Source organism: Diadema antillarum, unplaced genomic scaffold (genome assembly GCF_040938485.1).
Source record: "Diadema antillarum isolate AM-2024a unplaced genomic scaffold, OU_Dant_1.0 scf00000008, whole genome shotgun sequence".
NCBI classification, from domain to species: Eukaryota; Metazoa; Echinodermata; class Echinoidea; order Diadematoida; family Diadematidae; genus Diadema; species Diadema antillarum.
In genome coordinates, this window is record NW_027270897.1 from 3249875 (window position 1) to 3267232 (window position 17358).

The window sequence follows — 17358 nt, forward strand, 5'->3', positions numbered from 1 at the left end:
CTTTGTTTTCAATCAGTAAATTGTTCGAGATTCAAGATGCACATAACTGAGCTTTTTATGAAATCACTAAGAGAACTAATCATACTTCAGTGACATCTTCCTAACAATATTGTATCATGTTGCTACATAAACACTTTTTTCCCTGACTGCCACTGATAGTAAACACTGATGGGTTTGCTTCATTGATATCAAAGTGTGAACAGAGCCCCCCCCCCCCCCCCTGCTCACAGTGTTGCCGATAATCACATCAAATTTTCTGCAGTAAATTTGTCATCTATCAATGAGGCAAGATGGAGCCTTGATTAATCTAGCACAGAGTGGAAAACATCACTGGACCAGCCCCCATGGAAAACTAATCAGTTTGCGAGGCTACTCATTCATTCATTGGGCAAGGGGCGGGTGGAGGAGAGGGAAGGAAGAAGGGGATGAGGAGAGAGGGGGGTGAGGAGAAGGGGATGAGAAAGATGGAATGGAGGGGAGATGGGGAGGTGAGAGAAGAATGAGGGGAAGGTAAAAAGAGTGGAGGTTTGGGGAAAGGAGGAGAAGGGGAACATAGCTTACAGAAAGAGGAGGGTGTGGTTGAAGGAGGGTAATAAGGAGAAGGGTGGAAGAAGAGAGAGAGAAGGGTGTGGAATAAGGAAGAAGGGGGTGTGAGGAGGTTTGAAGAAAAGGGAAGGATAGCGAGAGGGGGTATATATGACGGGTAGAATAGATGGCTATGGTGAAGTACAAGGGTCTGGGGTAGAGAGATGAGGAAAGGGTAAAACAGATGAAGATGATGAGGGGCTAGGAAGCATGTGGCAAAGGAAGGATTGGACTATGGTGTGATTGGTGAGAGAGTAAAGAGACAAGATGTTGATGAAGAATAAAGTTGGAGTTGTAAAACAGGGTTGTTGAGTAGGGCTGAAGCCTGGAAGGAAACACAAAGATGGGTGTAGTTCAAGGAAGTTTGAAAAAAGGGTGTGGTCAAAGAGTATATAAAGGACAAGTTGTTGGTGATGGGAGGGGGTAATGGGATGGGGTGGGGGAAGGTATGGTTAGTGAAAATAATACACTGAAAATCTGTTGGTGGTGACTGAATAAGAACTTAATTAGAGAAAGATGGTAAATATCTGAATGAAGAGGGGAAATCTTTCCACCTGCTGACAGTGTAGAACTGATGGTGCCAGAACATCAGGAGAGGAAGAGGAATGACATCACAGGGCATGGGCTTACTACAATAACTCATTCATACAGAATAGGAGATTTAAGGGAACTGAGGAGGAAACAAGGAAATTGTGCAAACATCACACAAGAAGGTGCAGAAGGGGAAATAGTCAGCGGTCACTCTCATTCAAAAGGTGAGGAACGGATTAAATGAAGTGAGTGTACTACCATGACATGTTAGCTGAAGGATAGATGGGAAACTGAAAGAGTAACGAAAGAAATTCCTGGTTAGGGTTACAGAATGCACGAAAGACAACAAAAACTCTAAAAGATCTGATGCATATTTCTCACAATTGCAAACATCTATTCTTACTTAAGACCTAAAACTGGAAATATGCAAGATATTACATACCAATCCTTATAGGTTTCTCATCAAGGAAAGGCCATTATAATAATTATGTTATAATGACTATAATCTACACACCTTTGAACTAGATAAAAGGTACGTAGCTTATAAAGTCCCTTCAATCTTAAATGAGGTTTACTTCATAATTCTCCAGTGGTTCATTCCAGATGAAGAGGTACACATGCACGTCCATCCCATGCTAGTGTTGTGTTATGTGTGTCAGAGAAAGTTTTCATTCAAGACTGGCCCACGTACACTAGATGCGTGTTTGACTGATCACATTATGACACAACTGGCTTGGTCATGAGATATGATTGGATGATGGTAATCACAGGACAGACAGATGCCAGTCTGCTGAATCCATTATCCTACAATTGTTTCCAGGGCAGAGTCATAGATCCAGGAGAAGTTGCCAATTTGAGGAGAATATATACATGCACTGCCCCCATCCAATATACAACAATGATGAACGAAACGCATCGCTTTAATTTATGTTTGGTGCGAATATGCCCTGACACAACAGCATTTTCATGTTTGTTGAAATGCAACACACAGGAAATACATCGGATGAATTGAAGTTGAGCAAAATGAGAATAGCAAGTTACCTATAAGAGCAAATGCAGTTAATGAAACAATTACTCATAACAAACACACACAAACAAACAAACAAACAAAAAACCAGCATAACTTGCAGGAAACCTTGATGTCAAAATTAAATACCAATGACTTTGTTTTTAATCACTTTGACTAATAACCAGGACCTGAGTGTTTTAAATATAGTGGAATTGATGCATGGATCACATCACATAATTACATTCTTTATTTTCAAGGAAAAAAAAACACTGGGGAAGTTACTTGGTAGGAATCATATATTTTGTTGCTATATAAGCTGTGCAGTATATCTAATGAATTTTTGCTCATTTTGCAAGTCGACAACACACCTAAAATGTTGCCTCCTGTGACAAATGTGTTTGATATTGCCTCCAAAGTAGGAAATCACTGACTTTTCTCTTGAAGAGCAATAATACTTCTTCCTTATTCCATCAATATGGTTCACAAAATTCAACCATTTGCAGAGTTGCCTCACAAGTCCAAGTTTGCAAAATATTATATTTGCCAAATGCATGCATGGGGTATGCAGTTGTTAACTTTTAATGGCAAAGAAAGCATTTCACACAGAAGTCTTGCAGAAAGGATTATTGTTGGAGAGTGTCAAGGCCTCGCACGCCAAGCACGGTGACAGCAAAGGTCCGTTTTTTTGCTGTGGTGCACCAAAGGGAAACATGTCTCATTCTGTAAAAAAATAATAATAATGATTTGGTATGAAATCACCAAAAATCTTATTCTAATATGTCAAAATCAAAAGCAACAAAATCACCGGTTGAAGATTCATTTTGTAACAAAATTATTAGCATGAAAGTGATATTGTAACAGAAGCAGAAATTGTTCCTTTTGACGCGCCATAGCAAAAAAACCCGGACCGTTGCCGCTACCGTGCTTGGTGTGCCAAGGCCTTTCACTCAGGCCAGTGGTCACGGAGAGAGAGAGACAGACAGATGGCCCAATATACAATTTGACCTGTCCATCTCAAGATTGCAGACATCTTGATGAAGGATACTTTCATCACGGTCAAAGACTGTCAAACCACAGTCTCAAGTTTTAGTCGCTCCGTCTGTAGGGATGTCCTGAGAAAATTTGGACGAGCAAAGATCGTACATCTCTAAAAACTTTCTTCCATGGTGCACCTATGTTTTCACAGCTGGCTATCTTGATATATCAATTTCAATTCTTGTTTTGACTTCGCTTTATTTTTCAATCAAACATTGAATGAAAATATGTAAAGCTTGGGAATATATTATCTTAATGATTGCACAATCTAAATGATTTGAAAAGAAAATACATTTTTTGTGTGTCTGGAAAGAAGATTTTTTTTTTACCAGTATTTGTGTATCACTGACAATATTGTGTCATTTCCATATCAGTAGCCATCATAACAAAGTTGAAACCTTTTGGCAGACATTTTAGTCTTCACGATGCAAGATGTACGCGTGAATTTTTTTTTTCCATTCATAGACTAAACATTTTTTGAAGTGCACTGGCCTTGAAAATAAAATCACAGATGCATCAGTCAAAACACTATCTGAATAAATGAATACCAATATGTGGCATGGACATACGTTTCGGGATTAAATGCACAGTTTTTCCATATCTTTAGAAAGATGTAACACAGAAATTTTGAATAGCAGACACTCTCTGATATCAGCGGTAATAGCAACGCCTCTAACAGTCTTATTAGAAGAAGTAGTAGTAGGAGTAGTTGTAGTTAGTAGTAATAATAAGACCCCTATTATATTTGTAGTGTGTAAATTTAGCAATAGTGGTATCTCCTACAGTGAAGAGATGACAGTCACATATGCTAACACTTCCACGAGACTGAAAATGCATTTGTCCTCCGGATAACCTGTGACTACAAACAGGTGGCAGAAGAGACTCAACCACCCAGACTACATCAACTTGACCTGTCCGAGTTCGGTCAGTGCCAGATGTCTCATATGGCATCCGCTTGCCAAACGCAGTAATATTTTATTACCCTTACCTAAAACAATGCCATACTGATATCATTCATCATATACCAGCAAGGCAAAATGAACTTGTAGATTTCTCACAAAGAATCCCTTTGTTTGGTTCACTTACAGGTTAAGTTTTGTATAAAGTTTTGTTTTTTTTTGTCAGTGATCTTGTTACCAGAAACCCTGAGCAATTCGTATTGTAAATAAAGATATAAATATCTAAGTATTCACGTACCAGACCTATATTTATCCATCAAAAGGGAAATGTTATCTAGTTCACTGCATCTACATGCTTGTGGAAATTGAATTGAAATACATTTTTTACCAGGTGAGTCGGAAAACCATCACTGAATCTGAAGACCAGGAAATACAGGCGTTATTGTTATATGTTGTATATGCTTGACCAGATTAGTTTTATTTCTGTGACAATCGAGACATGTACTAGATAGATAGAAAGGCAGATTGGTAGAAAGATAGATAAAGAGAGAGAGAAAAAAAAGAAGTATCATAGAGACAGAAAGACAGAGAAAATGGAAAGACAGAATGAAACAGACATACATACATTGACAGGGTGAGATAGAGAGAAAAAAAAAAAGTCTTGCAGGGTGGCTATCATATCACTGATTAAGAAACATGATTTATGCTGCATTGGCGCATCGCCTGACTGCACGAAGTGAGAGATCATCATTTGTATGTCTGTTGGAGCAACAGTCTACTGTAATACTAGCTGTATCAGTTCCCCAAAACATCTATCATTCACTAACAAACATTACACATAAACAACGGGCCAGTGGGATGCATGGATTTCAGTGAATCAACCTCGACATTTTTAATCTGGTTATGATTTAAGGCCATGTGGGCAAAGCCTTCATAAAGATGTGGCAACTCAGCTATCCTGTGCTCTTCTGTGATTGTACAAAACAGAAAAAAAAAATAAATGAAATAAGACATCACAGGTTAAGCTCATACACAAAGAAATGTCTCTCTTGAGTGTTGCCATATAGCTTAAAGGACAAGTTCACCTTCATAGACATGTGGGTTGAGTGAATGCAGCAATATTAGTAGAGCACATCATTGAAAGTTTGAGGGAAATCAGACAATCCGTTCAAAAGTTATGAATTTTTGAAGTTTCTGCTCACTCAAGGCTGGATGAGAAGACTACTATAGCTTGTGATGTCACATGAGTACAACGATATTAAGAAAGAATAAAGAAAAGCCAACATATTCTCACTTTTCTCGCGTAACAAAAGAACACTTGACTTCTCTCTTTCAGAAGGCAGGGGGGACTTATATTACCAATAACATATGTCAGCAACAAGTCGAAGAAATGTTCACTTAATTCAAAAAGTAAAGTTTTGTGAAATTCTCTTTTTATTTTCTTTATATGGTTGTATGCATATGACATCATACACTATAGTAATCTCCTCATCCAGCAGTGACTACGCATAATACTTTAAAAATTCATAACTTTAGAACGGATTGTCCGATTTTCCCCAAACTTTCACTGATGTGTTCTGCTGATATTGCTGCATTCACTCAATCCACATGTATATGAAGGTGGACTTATCCTTTAAGGATTATTTAATCACTGCATGAATAACTGAAGGACATCTTCACAACCGTCTTAAAGGTTTGATACAACCAAACTGTGTAGAACAGCCTTTCTACAAACTTAAACACACAGTTTAGAGCATATTCCATGTGAAAGTACTGCATGTGAACACATTTTTTAATCTACAGTACTAATTTTAGAAAGATATATTTTGGACCGTTCCCTTTTTGAGAATAATGAAATCATGTATACATCTAAAAACTTTGTGAAACACAGATTCTTATTCTTTAATACAAACAGCATTATCATATCAAAGACATCAATTCTTATTTAAAGGTATAGTCTGCCAAGGTATTACTGGTACACTACAACTATGCTTTAGTCCAAACCTCCACCATACTTTCACATTACTCCTTTGGATACTTGCTGGGGTGTACACACACAACTTCCTGAAATGAGGGTGCAATGCAGACCATACTGTAAAACGAGAAATGTTCGCGTGCATTTTAATTTCGTGAGCGCCAAAATTCGCGAAATTAAAATGCATGCGAAATTTCTTATGATTTTTGTTGTTTCCATAGTACTTAAATGAAACTGATATGGGATATATTGCAGATTATCAATCATGAAAAAGGTCCAGATCTCTGGTATCTATTCCAGATTGTGTTATCCTCTTCATTTTCTTTATAAATTTCAAAGTAAGAAAAGAAAAGTTTAAAAGACTTAAAAGCTTGACTGAATTTTGTTACCAGCATACAGTTTGTGAAGAAAACCATGGCTCAGCTTTACTTCAAGAAGAACCAAATCTGGATCTAAATATAAAGGCTTAAAGCCTGCATTCAGAATCATCCATAGAAGAGCATACGAAGAAAAAAAAAGTGCTTTATAACAAAATTTAGTAAGTTTAGTCTTGATATTTACAGTGTAATTTATAGTGTGTTCTGTATCGCACCTGTGTTGTTTCACAGATTTCGATGCTGCTTTGTCTAATTATTTCACACTCACCATGATTTGTATGATCTTTTGTATTTTTGATTCGGGTCGATAAAAAAACAAAATGAAGACAAGTACAATGAAACATTTATCCAATGTTCATTTTGATTAACATATTCTCATTTGTTTTCTTGAAGTGGAGCAAACTAAGATTCGTAAATCTCACTGGCATAAATCAATGATGAACAAACAACACTGCAGATTACAGAAAAAGTTAACACTTTTGGCACAAAGTTGCTGAATTACTTGAGTCACATAAGCCAAGCGTTGTGCAAATGGTCTTCGGGTCCAGTTTCTCCTCCAAGGCCGCGATGATGGCCGGGCCATAGGTGTTGACAAGGGTGACGCACTCATCACGGACGGTGGCGGGAAGGATGGCGCAAACCTTGTCTACAGCTGCAATGATCTCCTCCTGTTTTATCAGCATGAAATAATTGAAATAATGACAGTATTTAATTAGTAACAATGACGAAAAATCAAAATAACGGTATGGATTATGTTTGTTTGTTTGTTTTTATTTCCGAAACAATAAAATCATATACAAGATAAACAGTGTTGAACATGACATAACTGAAACATGAATCAAGATTGAAGTATCAAAATACAATGAAAACAAGTTGACATGTGATAATGATGATAACATGTAACGGTGGATAGCCCATTTCAGATCTGTCAACATGATAGATCTGTTCTTCCATGGGGTCCAAGATTTATAAACATATAATGACTAACATGTCTTTCATTCATACCAAACATAATATCTAAAATCATATCACAAAACAATCCCTCAAACACCCCCTCCCTCCCCCCCCCCCCCCCCCCCCCGAATCATCTTAGATCTCTGGTGACATAGGGTAATATACATGTAAATACACACAACATATATTCATCAATTCATTTTCAATAATTGTACTATTTTACGGTTCAAAATCTACATATACGATTTTTGATTTCTCTGTGGAAATCAGTAAGGCTGCTCGACTGTCTAATAGACAAAGGTAGATCATTGTACAATGTACTACCACGATATAAAAATGTACGTTTGCAATTCTGAGAATTAGGTTTCGGTAAAATCAGTTTCTCACATTGTCTTAAAGAGTAACCGGATTCTTTGTAAATAAATTTATCACGTAAATAGGTAGGTGCCATCTCATGAAGAATTTTGTACATCATCAAATAAGCATGCCTTGTGCTGCGACTTTGTAAAGTTTCCCACTTCAGATTATCATGAATTTCACTTATTGATTTATGTTCAGACGACTTTACTTTGAGTATTATCCTGCCTGCTCTGTTTTGTAGTTTCTGTAACGTTTCTACATGGGATTTGGCTGCTGAGTGCCAGATCATATCACCATAATCAAAATGAGGTAAAATTATTGAATTATACAGCAATTTCATAGTTGATTCGTTGACGAATCCTCTCACCCTGGCCAAAAAACTTATCATCTTACTAATCTTTTTACACAATTGCCCAATATGTAAGTCCCATTTTAACTGCGAATCAATGATAATACCTAGATACTTAAAACTTTCAACTTGAGATATAAATTTGTTCTTTATTCTTAAGTTGAGTGTACTATGTTTATGAAGCATATGTTTTGTGCCGATTAACATAGAAACAGTTTTTGAACAGTTTACTTTCAACTTATTATGATTCATCCACACGCTTAATTTCTGTAATTCTTCATTAAGTACATGTTCTATTATTTTCGGATCTCTATTTGAATAGTAGATGACAGTGTCGTCTGCATAAAAATGTTTCGAACATTTCTCGAAGCAGTTTGGCAAATCGTTTATGAATAACAAAAACAATATCGGACCAAGTATAGATCCTTGTGGTACCCCATGAGTCATCGGTAATTCTGATGATAACGTACCATTAACAGCAGTTCTTATATGTCTGCCTTTTAGATAGCTATGAAACCAGTCTGAGGATTTACCCGTAAGTCCTAAGGTAGAAGCAAGCTTCTTCAGTAGAATGTCAGTGTCAACCAGATCAAAAGCCTTTTGGAGGTCAACAAAAATAGCTCCAGTGTACATGCCATGGTCAAGTGACATAAGCCAATCATCTGTTACCTTAATTACAGCAGTGCTTGTCGAGTGCAATTTTCGAAATCCAGACTGATGGTGCGTGATAATGTCATTGTCTAACACAAATCGGATCAGTTGACGTTGGACGATTTTTTCTAAGAGTTTCGAGACGCATGGTAAGAGAGAAATAGGTCTGTAATTATCGGGATCGGATTTATCTCCCTTTTTAAACAATGGTGTGATCTTTGCTATTTTCCATCGCTTCGGAACTCGTCCCTCACGAATCAATCTATTGATAATGTGCGTTATACTTTTAACAAGCTCCAAGCCACATGACTTCAAAACATAAGAACTTATACCATCAATGCCTGCCGACTTTTTGTTTGCAAGAGCAGAAATTTCTTTAAATACATCTATTTCCCTCACTGGACTTAATACAAATGAGTTTCCATGTCTATTTATACAATTTAGTAAGATATCTTGCGATTCATTTTCCTCAAAAAGAATAGAGTTGGCAACATTTGAGAAGTGACTGTTAAATTCCTCAGCTATATTTTTTCTGTCTCCAGCAATATGAACCATTTCTGAAGACTTAGTAGGCATGAATAATTTGAGGATGTTCCAAGATTGCCCACGACCTTGACTGTCACATATTTTTTCAACGTAATATTTCTTTTTTGCCTTTTTTATTTCCAACGTAACTTTATTTCGTATTTTCTTATATTCTCTCCAGTCTTCGACCTTGTTGTGCAATTTCGCATTCTTTTTCGATTTATCCCGTTTCTTCATCAATTCAAAAATAAACTCATTAATCCATGGAGAGTGTTTCTTCTTTACTCTCTTGACTCTGACTGGCATATGCTTATCTACAACTTCCATTACCAATTTCTCCCATTGAGACACTGCATCATCTAAACAGCCACATTCTTCTACTTCAGACCAATTTTGTGACCGCATTTCATCTTTAAATGCATCTATATCAACACCAGAAGTTTTTCTAAACATAATCACATTTGCATAACTGTTTGTATTGTTCATCTGCTTTACTTTCCATGAGAGATAGCTCAGAGAATGATCACTGAATCCCACGTCATGTATACCCCAACATATTACCTTATCAGGTTGACTACACAACATATGATCTATGAGAGACCGTGAATCAGGAGATATACGCGTATATTCACATGTATTAATTTGATGAAGATCATGAATTTCATTTATCTCACAATACCTTCGGCAATCAGTACTTAATGAATGTTGCATAATATTTAGATTGATGTCTCCCATCAAAATCGCAGGTGTTCCGAACCCTTCAATAAAAACCAACATATCTTCGTACGCAGAGAGAATATTGCATTTTGAATTAGGAGGTCTGTACCAGTTCGCAAAAAGTAGGGGTGTACATTTTGTAACATCAATCAATAACAGTATCGCCTCCAACTCATTAATGGAGGGATCTGATACTTCTTTGTAATTCAAGCTTTCATGAATGTATACAGCAACACCACCGCCTTGCCTATTACGATCTTTTCGAATCAATCTATAATGGTCAACTTTAATTTCCGAAGAATGAATACTTTTATCAAGCCGACTTTCATTTATAGCAAATATATGAATATTATTACTGTAAAGTATAGCTTTGATCTCATCAAAATTCTTCATTAAACTCACAACATTTAAATGTGCACAATTTAGTCCATTCTGACTCATATGCGAAATTTTTAAACTTTCATTCTTTACACTTTCTGAATTATCCCTTTTCTGATTACATGCACTTGCAGTTTTCTTTTCATGTTCATGATATTGTTCACCGTAAAACGGCATACGCCTCATAGTACATTTACGACATTCCCAGCCTACAAACTGCTCTGTTACATCATTGTACAGCTTCTCTGCGATACCATTACATGAGATATGAACCCATTTCTTACACTGAGTACATTCCAAACCTTTTTGATTTACCCTTACTGACTTATTACATAAACCACATAAAAAATCTTTACCCATAAATTCAACTGAATTACAAAACACCTAAATTATGACTTCAAAAAAAAAAAAAATCAATCAATTTAAAAGTTAAAACAACAGAAAAGTAGTGAACAGTCAATGTGCATGCCTCTACTTTTTCACACAATCACTGCATGTGCCATATGTCATCCACATTTTGATCAGGCTCTTTGATCTTGACCACTGACCAACGATTGACCATTAACAGTCCATGCAACCGGTGGCATTTTGGCCTGTCCATGTTACATACGTTCACCACTAAGTCTAGAAATGGTATCAAACGCAATGTTCATAAGAATTTTAGAGCTGCTATCATCTTTTCTAATAAATATTAGGCCATTCAGTTGAAAAACAATGAAGTTTCAATGAGCATTTATAATTTGACCTTCATATGTTAGTACATAAATTTCTGTCCAGCGGTGTATGTTCACCCCAAATTTTTCATTTTGGCATAAATTCCAATAGCTTGCTTGTTAGAAGCAATTTTGGGGTAAAGTTATCTCTCATTAAAGTGTTCTAAAAGATCATATTGTATCGGGGATTAATGCACATTGGAAACAGAAAATAAAGCGACATCCCTGAAAAGTACCCTTTTACTATGGAAACGCCCATTTTCATGACAATACTTTGAGCTATTTTCAAAACATTGGAAGAAAAATTGTGACATTTCAGCATTTTTACTTAACCTATGACCTCATGGCCAAAAGCTTTCTCTACAGAACTAATGTGCAGGTAATGCATTTGTACATACCTGGTTTCATAAAGTTTCTGCATGAGGTAATCTCCAAGGTACGCAGAAAGTGTAATTTCAGCATTACACAGTAGAATTTTAGCATTAAACCCAACCTTTTAGTCTTGACCTATGACCCTATGACCCCAAATTCCCAAGATAATCACTGTCAAGCAGGTTATGCATATGCACTAAGTTTCATGAAGATACCTTGCAACATTTCCGAGATGAGGAGATAAAAGTGAAAGTTTAGCCTTTTCACTTGACCTTTGACCCCATGGCCCAAAACTTTCCCTAGAGAATCTCTATCTGGTAATACATGTATACACTCAGTTTCAAGAATATGCCTTCTGGCACTGCAGAGTTATGGGGGAATAGTGACATTTTAAGATATTTGACCTGGAACTTTGACCTTTGACCTTGAGCATGTGCACCCAAGAGTTGATAGGCTTACTAGTAACTTCGTCTACCCATAAATAGATACGCCAACTTTCATTAGGATACCTCACACTGTTTCTAAGTCATGGTGTCCAAAAAATTGATTCTCACGGACAGACGGACGGACAACCTCAAAAACATAATGCCTCTGGCGACACTCTGTGGCGGAGGCATAAAAAGAATGGGGGGGGGAGGAGTGGAGATCAGATCGATGTCGACCTACCTTTGTGGAATTTTCGTCAAGAAGCCTGTCCAGCGCACTCATCACATACTCGCACGTGACGCATTCCACACTGACCGCCTCAGCAACAGCTGCTTGCCATCGACAAAAAGACACAAAATTGACAAGATGACAATCAAATCACCTCTGAAGGTCAAAATGAGTGTGATGTCTGGTACTGATGCCATGGGGGAAATGAAGATCAAAACTTTACAAAGATTTTTTTTTTCTAAAGACCATTATGAATGCTTTTTCTCAAAATCTTTCAACCCCAGGTTCTTTTATTTCATGTGATCGAGTAGTAGCATGAAACTGTTATACCTACATTCCACAGAGATTTTTTCTCATCAGTCACTTGTCGGAAGCAAAGATATTTAAGATATATAACAATAATAATAATAATAATAACAAATACAATGACAAACCAAACTAATGAAATTGATAACAAACAACACTGACAAAAATAATAACAAAAAATGCTACACACAACAGGAAGGGAATTGATTTTGTCACCCAAACTTGCTGACATACCTGAGGTGCAGAGGCCAAGCGTGGTGCAGACCTTCGAGGGGTCCAGTTCCTTCTCCAAGGCCGCGATGATGTCCTGGCCGTAGGTGTTGACAAAGGTGACACACTCATCGCGGAGGGTGTCGGGAAGGACGGAGCACACCTTGTCTAGAGCCGCAATGATCTCTTCCTGTGTTTATTAGCATGAATATGATTATCAGTAATTATCAATTATATTCATAATTGATAATATGATAATGACAAAAAATGGTACAAAACTGATAGCAATAATGATAACTGCAAGGGTAGTTTCTAAAATTGGCTCAAAGCTCAAAGTGAACCGTGTGGATGTTTTCACTTTTACAGTAACATCTTTTCCCCTTGGTCTAACATAACACAGATGAAACAAATGATCACACTTGTGGAGAGCTGCAATGCAAACATCTATTTCTAACATTTCAAACGGGGTACTCTCTACACAAAACAATCCTTTGCAAACTACGAGAAGCGGCTAGTTTCATCTCATTTCGAATCAGCTCGAGCAATCATGTCACTGTACTTTTCCAGCTCTCTGTCCGAATTTCCTAGAATGGGCCAGCCGTAGAAGAGAGCATGTCATGATAGTGAGAGTGTAAAGAAAAAAAAAAAGGGGGGGGGTGGGATTAAACTGAAGTTGACCTTTTACCTTTGTGGCATTTTCAGAGAGCAATTCATCCAGCTCGGTCATGACGAACTCGCAGATGACGCATTCCGTACTGGCATCAGCAGAGACAGCCTTATCAACAGCTGCTAGAAAACATATGCAAAAGGGACAAAATTGTGATGTTAACGGTGGCATTATCACACTGGGCCAAAATGGGTGTGGTGCCATTGAAGCTAGGGCGGAGATGAAGATAACTTTGTTTGAGATTAAGAGGAGGAAGAGAGGGGTAAGATGTGAATGAAGGGGGGGGAGAAGATGAAAGGAAAAGGAGAGAACTGAGTTAAATAAGTGAGAGGGAGAGAGATGCAGGGTGGGAGAGGGAGGGAGGAGGAAATGGTGTCATGAGTAGTGATTTGTGTGTGTGTGTGTGTGTGTGTGTGTGTGTGTGTGTGTGTGTGTGCGAGGATCACTACATTTAGAGTTATACAAGTTTTTACCCATGCAGCAAGCAGGCATGTTTCATCTAATATCACCATTTGGACAAAGCTGCCTTCATGCAAGACTGTGTTGTTTCACTTCTTTCACTTTGTCAGAAGGCTGCCAAGTTTTGGCAGCTTCCCACCCTCCATCCCATCCTATCTCATCCATTTCCTCTTCTATGGGTCATCTCTGCGAGCACATCTACTTCGCTCCAATCCCCTTGATCGACAACACTGCCTTCCATGAACCTGCCAGGTCCCTTGTCTCCCTGGAAGCCCCTCCCCCCAACCCCCTGCCCAAATCCACAAAACATCATCATTCCTTAACCCTAACCAGGCCGGGCTTTTTTGGGTGTTCTGTGGCCGAAGGGGGGGTTGATTCAAACCCCCCCCCCCCCCGAGATCTCAGCCGTGGATCGCGCGATCGCCATGAAAATTGGCACATGCATTACCTGTGGCGTAATCTCCCACACTATACAAAAAGAAAAGGAAATTTTCATGTTACTAATTAATAATGCTAATACAATGTATATGCATAAACTCATATATTTTGCTCTAAATCAGAAAGTAAAGCTCCTAGAATGCTAATTTTGGTGATAACATTCTTTGTAGCATTCTTAACAATGTACTCTAAAAAAAATCTGGTATCAAACTTAATTTCTTATGTATTTTATTGTTTCATGAATTTCTTATGTATTTCTTTGTTTTTTTCGACCTTTTGTTTTATTATTTTTTTCCACAAAATTTATGACAGAATCTTTTTCAAGCATAATTATGCTAAAATTAATTTAATTCAGACCATGAAAGTGAAAATAATCATATCTTTATGAATAAGGTGAGAAAACTCCATTTGCATAGACTTTATACACAAAATCACGTTTTTGAGCCATTTTCGGTGTGACAGGCGTGTATAAAAGGTCGTGCAGCGTCGTAATGGTATGCGCGATTTTCGCAGAAATGGTGTCAAAAGATGCGCAAGACTTGAAAGTAAAAAGTCAGCGAACGGCGTGGTCAAAAAATTTCGTGCAGCGGAATAGTCGCGAAAAATAACGGGGGGGGGGTTGATTCACCCCCCCGGCCTTTTTAGGGTCAAGGAAAATGTTTGAATTCATTTCTTTGAAGGCTAACAGTTTCCCTCCCTGGTCTCCCCCCTCCTCCAAAATATTGGCACGACAGCACTTTCCGCGAGGAAGATTCGAGGGGGCACTCACAGGCTGTTGCCACGGCAGCGGAGGAGTCGCACAGCCCGACCTCGGCGCAGAAGGTCTGGGGGTTGAATTGCTCCAGGAGGAGCTGGACAAGAACATCCCCGTAGATCTCCATGAAGGAGATGCATTGGGTGTTGAGCGGTGAGGGCAGGTTGTTGCAGATCAACTTCTCCACTTCCTGGACGATCTCCGTCTGTTTGGGAAGAGACAGAAATGAAAACAAAATGTCATTGCCAAAATAAAAGTAAAACATGCAAAGTACAAAAGACAAATAAGGATGAAAACAAAAATCCAGACTTCAAAATAGTCCTCTGTCACATCGAAAAGAACTTATGATCCTGAAAGCACCCCCAATCCCAAAAGGAATATGTTTGATCTCATTTCTACGTAGGCTAACAGTTTCCCTGGTTTCTTGAACTCCTGATGGATGCTGTCCAAAATTAATTCACTATAGAACAAATCTTAAGCTACAGGAGACATCTACAGGTTTGTTGTTGTTGTTGTTGTTGTTTTGTTTGGTTTATTTCTAGATCAGCATTCCTCTCTGTGCTGCATGCAAGCCAAACGATAAGATGATGGAACCTCCTGCCTACAATTTTATGTAAAGGCACCCCTCCCTGAGTAAGCTTCACAGAGTCAGATGATACCAAATAGAAAATAAAAACAAAACCATGCCTGCTATGCATATGTGTGTGTGTGTGTTTGTGTGGTGAGTGCGTAAGATGTGATTTGAGTGCTGTTCATCATCACTCATCCAGTTTATCACAACATTACATTCAGATTCTTCTTTGAATTTCTCAGCAAAGTCCCAAACTTCACAAATCTCACGATATAGAGGCTATTGGACACCTTCCAATGTATGCTACAAATCATTTCATTGCTATCGACTGGACTTGCTACCTTTGACTTGTTGGAAGACAAGATGACGTCCAGCTCCTGGACAAACAGCTGGCAGATGGAGCAGAACGGGGTGTCTGCCGTCGGGAGTCTGGACAAGACGGCTTTCAGCGCTGAAATATGACAGAATATTGTAAAGAAATGTCAGTAATTTCATGGCGTGATATGCAACGCCTGATATTTCAGCTCTATTATTATCATCATGATTGTGATAATCAGTACTATAAAATGGGTTCAAAAATTCAGCCAATCAGAAGTGCTAAAATGAGTCATGTGAGTGTTCTTTATTTTTTGTACTAACATGCACGGACTGTGAAAAGTGTGCAACAAAAAAGTATAACTGCACGTTCACTAATGTCACATTGTACATACTTCAGCAGCATGCACTCAATCACTTCCTTACTGTAAACAATATTTGAATTTGTGTTCAGTGTGTTTGGAACAAGCATTTCTTGAAACATCTTGGCTGTTGAACATGTTCTACCATATATGCAGCTGATTGGCATTCATCCATAAAGGTAACTAAAAAAGATGGTCATAGACCCATTTTATAAAACAAATAATGCACAGGTTTAAGTTTGTGATATTAGTGGAGAAGTAACGCACTCTCACCTGTGCATTATTTGTATAACGTCAGCATCAACAGCATTTTCACCATTATCAAGACAGAATTTCATTAATTTCGCGGAGTGGCATTGTAAAACCCTTTGGCTGGATCATTCAATATTGTCGCTACATCACCAATGCTGTTAGCATTTCTTGCAACTTTCTTCGATGCATCACAAATGTGTGCATAAGAATTTGCTCTTCTCATTCTACCGACAACTTCTTGCTGGCGGTCTGCTCTGCAGTAGCCTGTCCAGTATTCAATTCAATTCAATTCATACATTTATTCAGTAATAAAAATCGTTTGGATATAGAATGTTTACAAAATGTAGCAGGTACAGTTCAGGGAAAGCCAGAGGCTTGTTAAAAAAAAGAATGTACCCTTGAAAACAAATACCATACACATATTGCAATTTAAACATTAAAATACCAAATGATAAAGGTTACCAACAATATAAAAGGAGCACAGAGAGAATAAAACAGTATACGTCAATCTTGTGAGTCTCTGAAACTGCACACGTTGAAAAAAAGATAGAAACAAAATGCGGTGGGCGGAGTCGGAGACTTGTTTACCTTTCATCGGCTCGTGGAGAGACTGGCTGGAAGAGCAGAAGCCAAGCTCGCGGCAAATATTGTCGGGGGACAACGACTGGGAGAGGAGCTCTATTATGAGGTAGCCGTACGTGCTGATGTAATTCCTGCATTCCTGCCGTTCCGCCTCGGGCAGAATATTGCACACCACTTCAAAATCGTTCAGGATTTCCTCCTGATGCACCATGTGTGAAAAAAATTAACAGGTATGCATGCTAAATCCACATAACAGTTACAGCATCAGGGATGTCAACCTTATATAAGGCAGTGCAATATTCTTATGGCTGAATAAAACAACAACACATTTTTGGTGGAAAAACAGTATTTTTACTTT

General features: G+C 38.0%; 1 protein-coding gene across 1 annotated transcript in view; it reads right to left on the bottom strand.

Moving 5' to 3' along the window:
* Positions 1–716: 716 nt before the first annotated feature.
* LOC139718591 (uncharacterized) overlaps positions 717–17358 on the bottom strand; it is a 73396-nt gene continuing 56754 nt past the window's right edge. The window contains exons 22-29 of the mRNA XM_071630060.1: positions 17007–17199; positions 15831–15940; positions 14934–15123; positions 13286–13386; positions 12625–12790; positions 12097–12185; positions 6914–7079; positions 717–736 (exon numbers count right to left, since the gene is read on the bottom strand). Of these exons, the coding sequence (XP_071486161.1) occupies positions 717–736; positions 6914–7079; positions 12097–12185; positions 12625–12790; positions 13286–13386; positions 14934–15123; positions 15831–15940; positions 17007–17199 (1035 nt within the window). The remainder of the gene's footprint in view (positions 737–6913; positions 7080–12096; positions 12186–12624; positions 12791–13285; positions 13387–14933; positions 15124–15830; positions 15941–17006; positions 17200–17358) is intronic.